This window comes from Chrysochloris asiatica, unplaced genomic scaffold (genome assembly GCF_000296735.1).
Source record: "Chrysochloris asiatica unplaced genomic scaffold, ChrAsi1.0 scaffold00102, whole genome shotgun sequence".
In the NCBI taxonomy this organism is placed as follows: Eukaryota; Metazoa; Chordata; class Mammalia; order Afrosoricida; family Chrysochloridae; genus Chrysochloris; species Chrysochloris asiatica.
In genome coordinates this window covers 8249478-8256906 of record NW_006408620.1, presented here as the reverse complement: position 1 = coordinate 8256906, position 7429 = coordinate 8249478, and the positions used below count along the sequence as shown (strand labels likewise).

Genomic DNA, 7429 nt, shown 5'->3' with positions numbered 1-7429 from the left:
CCATGTGAATACGGGTGATGGGGTAGGCAGTCCACAACAAGAGGGAGGCTGACAGAGGAAAAATAAAGGTAGCAGGAGACACAGGGAGGAAGGCAAGAGTTACCGTGAACAGAAGTAAATGCTGTGAACTGATGGCAATCATTGCAATGAATCAAAGTAAGATTTGTTGAATGTAAAACAGATGATCTGCTCTGGAAACCTTTACTCAATTCACAATAAAAAGTAAAAAAAAAAAGAGATTGACTTGAGACGCAGCCTACCCTAATCCTACCTTATTAACATAACGAAGGCAACCCATTCCCATACGGGATGATAACCAAGGCCATCCAAAGAATTCCGGGTCATAGTGACCCTGTATTAGCGTTTCCCAGGCTGTAAATCTTTATGGGAGCAGAGAGCCTCATCTTTCTCCCAAGGAGCAGTTGGTGGGTTTGAACTGCCGATCTTGTGATTAGCAGTCCAATGCTTATTCTACAGCAACACCAGCATTCCTCAACTACAGGTATGCTTTTGCTGTTAAGTCAGTTCTGACTGTGACCTTGTATAGGGTTTCCAAGAAGTGACTGGTGAGCTTGAACCACTGACCTTGTGGTTAGCAGTCCAGTGCTTCTTTAGTCCCACACCAGCACTCTCACTAGAGGTATAGAGGTTATGATGCTGTGGGTTGTGTGCCATGGAGTCAGTTCCAACTCATAGTGACCCTGTATGGGGTTTCCGAGACTAAATCTTTCCGGAAGAGGGCAGGATTTACAGCATGTATCTTTCTCGGACACAGGCTGATCCGTAACAGTTGCATAAACACAGTTGATAAAATAGCAAAACAAAATCTCCCCCAAATGTAGACTATTATGTTGATTAGGCAATCTGCAAATGATCACAAGTTTTATGTAAACCAAACCAAAATTCAGTAATCAAACCAGCTGCTTTTGAGTCAATTCCAACTCATGGTGACCCCAGGTGCTTAACAGAAGAAATGGTTCCCATAGGGTTTGGATAGTAATGATCTTTTGGAAGCAGATTGCTAGGATTTTCTTCCAAGGTTACCCCTGGCTGGATTTGAAACACCAACCTTCGGGTTCGAGCAAAGAACAACCGTTCAAACCAGCCAGAGTTCCTTAAGCTTTACCTGTGGTATGAGTAATCACTAGTCTGGCTGTTAGTACAGAAGAACTGACCACAATTGCTCATATAAGCTGTTGTTAGATGCCATTGCATTGGCTGTGACTAATCACAACCTTTTTGTATATAGTAGAAGCAAACAAGGCTTGTTCCTGTTCCATCTTAGTACATTTACAGATATGAGCTAGAGGTTTATTTTAGAAGAAAGTTTAGAGTTAGGTAGATCAAGCGACTCCACAAATGTCAGGAACTTTTTCTTTTCTGTTCCACCATCCTTAGCATTTAGCTTCCTTTCTTAAGGTTAACTCCTGGCCAAAGATGGCTGCTGCAATCCGTGTTACCTCAGGTTACAGGAAGGAGGAAGTAGCAAGAACAGAAGGGCAAGCTAAAGCAGGTCTTTTTAAATAGATTTCCTGGAAGCCTCACCCAACCACTTCCTCCTATTGCTTCATCACCCTCCCCCTAGCTGCAAGGGACGTTGGGAAATGTAGTCTTTATATCTGTTTGAATAAAATGTAATCTGTTAACAAAGAACAATGGTGGAATGGATGTTGGGCAGGGAGCAAGCTCACTCTGTGATGTATGTATTATCCCATTATCTTCTCAGTTCCCAGACACTTGGGAGAATCTGCCACTTGCCTCATGATCAAGGACCATGACATTTCTGGGAAGAATTCATAGGTAACAGATTAGAAGTCTTTCCTATTGTTTTGAAAGCAAGTAGTGTTGACTTGGAGTCTCTAGGTGGTGCAAACCGTTAAGGACTCTACTACTAACTGGACCCACCCAAGGCGGTTGGGAAGAAGGTCCGGAGATCTGTTTCCAAAGGTTAGTCTTGAAAACTCTATGGAGCACAGTTCTACTTTGCAACACATGGGGTAACCATGAGTCCGAATCAACTAGATGGCACCTGGTTTGGGTTTCTGTTTTTAAGGATGGGGTCCTGGTGGTGCAATGGTTAAGTTGCTAACTGAAACGGTGGTGGTCAAGGTAAGCTGCCTTTTGTGACAAGCGAGAACAGACAAACTCTTCTTTGTTAAAATTCTCTCTTGCGTTCAACTGAAATCTGCTTTCTACCTATATTTCTATTTGAAGCAAACATTCAGGGATAAACAAGCCCCTTTAGTTTGCCAAAGCCACCACAGTAGATAAACCGACAGACAGACAAACTAATAGATACAGATTATAATTACTAAGGACTGTGTTAGAGTAGAACTGCTTTACAGCAATTTAGAGAGTCCTGGTGTGGTGCTACTGGATATGCACTGAACTGCTAACTGTAAGATTGGTGGTTCAAACCTGTCAGTGGCTCCTTGGAAACAGGTCATTGTGAGTAGGAACTGACTAGACTGCACTTAACAGTAACGCTATAGGACAGAGTAGAACTGTCCCCAGAGGGTTTCCAATCTTTGGGTAAAAGCCCAGTGATTAACATACTGCTTTACCAGGGTTTCTACCTTTTGTTAAAAAAAAACAAAAAACCCAACGGAATCAAACACACGGTCAGGTCATTGAATCCATTCTAATTAACAGTGACCCTAACAGTGGTTGTTGTTGTTGTTATGTGCTGTTGAATTGTTCCTAATTCATAGTGAACCAAGGAGTGATTCATAGGTTTCTGAGATGCAGAAGCGACTGGTGGGTTTGAACCACTGACCTTGTGTTCCAGTGCTTTATCCTACAGCACCACTTTAGGATTTGTTGTTGTTGGTTGTTGAGTCGCTTTCGACTCATAGCGAACTTGTATGGGGTTCAAATCTTGTGGTTCAAACTGACTCTGCAGTCAAGAGCATTAACCCATAGTGCCACACAAGATCACCACATCAGGGCTGTTGCCAAGTGCTATCAAGTCAGTTCTGACTCTTAACGACCCTGTACAGGGTTCCCAAGGAGCGGCTGGTGAGTTTGAACTGACAACCTTGCCATTCAAACCAACCTTGTGGTCTGGTGCTTTATCCCACAGCATCACACCAGGGATCCATACCAGGACTAGGCCCTTTAAATATAAAAGTAATGTTTGTCAATTTTTATTATACATGCAGCAGTTATGCAATTTGATTTCATTCTCCCTTGGACCAATGGCTGAAAACGTGTTGTTACCAAAGGGCAGAGTCAGAATGTTCTCAAATTGTGTCTGGATTAAAGGGAAGGAGAAGAGTAACTATTCATTCTCTAGAAAACTGTAAGAGACGAAGAAAGTGTGACTTCTTTATTCCTTATACAAAAAGGAAATTTTATTATCTTAAATAAGTCCAGGGATAAGGCACACACCTGAAATAATAGCAGTCAGGGCTTGGGCACTGTGTGACTTTTGAAGCAGTAGTAGACACTGAAATTTACCTGCACAGAGCTGAGCTTCCTATATTCTACTGTAATGGAAGGGAAATACAGGAGTATTAATATATGTATCCAACTCAACAATACAACAACAACAACAACTCAACAATATTTCTTGTAAACTTCAGCAGGTAATGGGCTAAAAACACAAAAAACGCTACTCATACTGAAACATGTTTGTTGAATTGTGTATTGTTAAATGCAAAATAAAAGATGTTCTATTTATCCATTTATTGTGTTTGTACTTTAAATGATCATTTGATTTTTCTCATGTCTTTTGAGTCTTATTTTGACCTTTTCTGAAAGCAATTAGTCTGTAAGACCGTTTTTGCTACCGACTGTGATTAAATCATTCATTATAGATCATGAATGCTCTATGGGTATTTGGTATTCTCTTGACATTTCTGTCTTGTCAAATAGGTTAAGAAAAAAGTGGCCTGCCATTTCATTTTTTATTCAATCACTAGAAAAAAGAATCTTGGGAGTATGGAAAACCTCTCCAAGCCTGGAACAAAACTCACAAGTGATACAGTAAAATATTTGCCTATTTACAAAATATTGTAAGGCAAGGAAAATATAAAATTGTAAACAAACAGACACAAACAAACCTAATGAGCAACTGAGAAACTAGGTTGATTTCTTTACTAGACCAAGTTATTGTTGGTGGATTTCACAGCAACTTCAAATACAACAATAAAATGTTTCCATTCTCACAATTGTTACTATGTTTGAACCCACTGTTGCAGCCACTGTATCAACCCACTTCATTGAGGGTCTTCCTTTTGTCCCCCCCATGGCCCTCTTGTTTTACCAAGTATGGTGTCTTTCTCCAGATATTGATGTCTCCTGATAATGTCCAAAGTAGTGAGTTTCATCATCCTTGGCTTCTAAGGGGCATTCTGGCTGTACTTGTCCCAAGACAGATTTGTTTGTTCTTTTGGCCGTCTATGGTTTACACAATATTCTTTGTCAACACCATAATTCATTTGTGTCAATTCTGCCAGTCAACACTAAAGCAACTAACAACATGTTAAGTACTGTGGAGTCCTTTCCTACTCATAGCAACCCTGTGGGTTTCCGAGGCTGCAAATTTTTATGGGAGCAAAAAGCCTCATCTTTGGCGGAACAGCTGGTAGTTTTGAACTGCCGACCTGGAGGTTAGCAGCCTGATTCGCAACCACTACACCACCAGTGAATAAGGGAGACTGTAGAAGAATAGATGCCTTTGAATTATGCCATGGGCTGCCAAAAGAACCAATAGATCTGTTTTGGAGGAAGTGCTGCCAGAGTGCTCCTTAGAGGACAAGATGGCCAAACTTCGTCTCTCATACTTTGAACATATTGTCAGGAGGGAACAGTCTCTGGAGAAGGATATCATGTTTGGTAAGGTGGAGGGCCAGAGAAAAAGATGAAGACCTCCAACGAGATGGATTGGCCAGGTGGCAGCATTGATGGACTCAAGTGTGGCAACAGTAGTGAGGTTGGCTCAGGATCGGACATTGTTTCCTTCTGCTGTGCATAAGGTTGCTATGAGTCGGTGCCGACTCGATGGCACCTAACCACAACAATGCCACCAGAGCTCCTTAACAACATAGAATCAATAAATTGGTGTATAAAATAAGTAAACACCAGATCTTTGGGTAGTACAAAGGGCAATTTGGAAGAAAGGTATACGCCCCTGGTGATTTAATTCTGGAGGATTAATCCCAGGTATTTCAGGGTAGAACTATGCTCCATAGGTTTTGAAGGCTGTGACAGTTTTTAACCAGATTCCCAGCACTTTCTTATGAGAAGCCTTTGGGTGGGTTTGAACCACTTACCTTTCAGTCATTGGGTGCTTAACCATTTACAGCACACCAGGATTCCTCTGGGAGATTTGTTGTTGTTTTATCCACTTGATTCTGCCAGCAACTCTGTATGGGGTTTCCGAGGAGTGGTTGGTTGGTTTGAACCGCCCAACTTGCGGTTAGTAGTCCGGTGTTTACCCTATAGCGTCACACCAAGACGCTAAAGAGTGTAGTTCTACTCTGACATATTGGGGACTGCCCAGAGTAGAATTCGACTGGATGGATTTGTGTGGTTTTTTTGTGTGTGTGGTTTTAGGATCCCTGACTCTAACGTGGAGTTGACAAAGTATTGCTGATGAACTTGGGAAAGAACTTGGTCTAAATACCCCTTAACCTTTACACTTCTACTCCTTTTGCCTGGCTTGTCCTGTCGCCCCAGCTCTCATCTCCCATTTCTCTATCCTTCTGATCTTTCAGGATTCAACCAGGAACAAAATTGACAAGTTCTCTTCGAACTTAACTTCTTGGTGAGAGGAGACTTGCAATAAACAAGCAAGTTCAGAGTGTGTCCATCATTTCAGATTGTGATACCGACTATGTAAACACAAAACAAGGCACTAGGGAGAATGTGTGGAGAGCGCTTACTTCTACTAGTCCTGGTCAGACAGGGGCTATTCTCCTTGAGGGACCAGCAGGGAGGAACTTCCCAAGAGGAGTAAAGCCCTGTGGCCGGAAAAGAGCTTGGCATCCTGGATAAATGGCCAGAGTGTCAGTATGGGTGGGCAGTGTGATCCAAGGGTGAGATGAAAACTGAGCAAGTGGGTCCAGAGGCCACGGTGAGGGGTTCTGATTGACTTCCAAAGGCGATGGGAAACCATTAGGGTTTTAAAGCCAAGTTGCAGTTTGCAGTCCACAGACCTTCTCTAAGCCCCCATGCTGGTTTAGGCCCCTACCTGGGCATGTAAGTTATAAGGCCAGGTCTGCCTCTGTGCCATCATCATCTATTCACTGGCTCTCCTGTCCAGATCAATGCCCGGGGCCAGATAACCATGCATGCAGCCCCTTTCCAGGCCCCAAGACGCACGGCCAGCGTCATCTGTGAGGAGTCAGGGATGAGCACCATGACTGGGCACCGTAACTGTGCACGGCAGCTACGGAGAGGCCTGCGCAGGACTTGGCCCCCTGAGGCTGGGTCTCCCACTCCGAGGCCGCAAGCGGCCTTGGAGTGTGCTCTACCGGACAGGTGCGGGGCGGGGCGGGGAGAGGAGGGGTCGCTGCGTTCTTGTCCCGGGAATCCAGCAAAACGCTCATTCTGATGTTGTGGGGCCTCGGCTGATACAACACGGCCCGCGAGCCTTGGGTAGGGATGTCGGTAGCCTACTGTACACCGAGAGGATTTCAGGCGGCTAGCTCTGGCAGTGCGGGTGCACAAGCCGGAAGAAGCGCGTGCTCGCCGCACCCCTGAGAGTGTTTATTGCTCTAAGCAGATATGGGACTGAAATAAACAAGGGGAGGCGCTTTGCAAACTTGGACACAAGTTAGGCATTTTGTTGTGCTCTTTCTCTTCTTCTCCGTTCCCTTTGAAAACCTAGGGGTTGCAGTGAGCAGGCCGTTGCCTCCACCACTCCTTGTCCCCGCAGCGCAGTCGCCGCACTGGATTCCGCGTTCCCAGGGGCCTGGAGGCTCCGGAAAAGTCCCTGCGGGTGCGGTCGCTAGCCGGCTCACGTGACTCCCGCAGGGCGCCCCCGGCTCGGGGGCCGCGAGCAATTGCGCATGCTCACTCCCTTTATCTAGTCTCTCCCCCTTGGTTGGCTCGGACGCCACCACTGTTAGCTCCACCCCCTCCTCCTGACGCTTACACCGCCCTTCCCCCAGTCCATTGGTTACGTCAGGCAGGCAAGCCCGTCAACCAATCGTCGCGCTGTGTCTACAGGCCGGTACGCGGAACCGGCCTGATCGGACCAATGGGGGCCTTAGGAGAGGGCGCGCCCCAGCGAGGCAGGGGCTCCGGCCCGAGGGGGCGGTGCTTCTACAGTCAGCATGTGGGCGGGTGAGGGCGGGGACCAGCAGCCGCAGAGGCGTCGACGGCAGCGGCGACGACGACGTTCCTCAGTCTTCGGGGTGGGCTCGGCGGCGCAGGCCGAGCTGCGCGAACGGCTCGGCGGTCAGCGGCGGCGGCCCTAGGG

General features: G+C 45.8%; 1 protein-coding gene across 1 annotated transcript in view; it reads left to right on the top strand.

The window, feature by feature from the left end:
• The first annotated feature begins 7283 nt into the window (after positions 1 to 7283).
• The window catches only part of LOC102829338 (chromosome unknown open reading frame, human C16orf72), a 22530-nt gene continuing 22384 nt past the window's right edge, over positions 7284 to 7429 (top strand). Inside the window, exon 1 of the mRNA XM_006867247.1 lies at positions 7284 to 7407. Coding sequence (XP_006867309.1) covers positions 7284 to 7407 — 124 coding nt within the window. The remainder of the gene's footprint in view (positions 7408 to 7429) is intronic.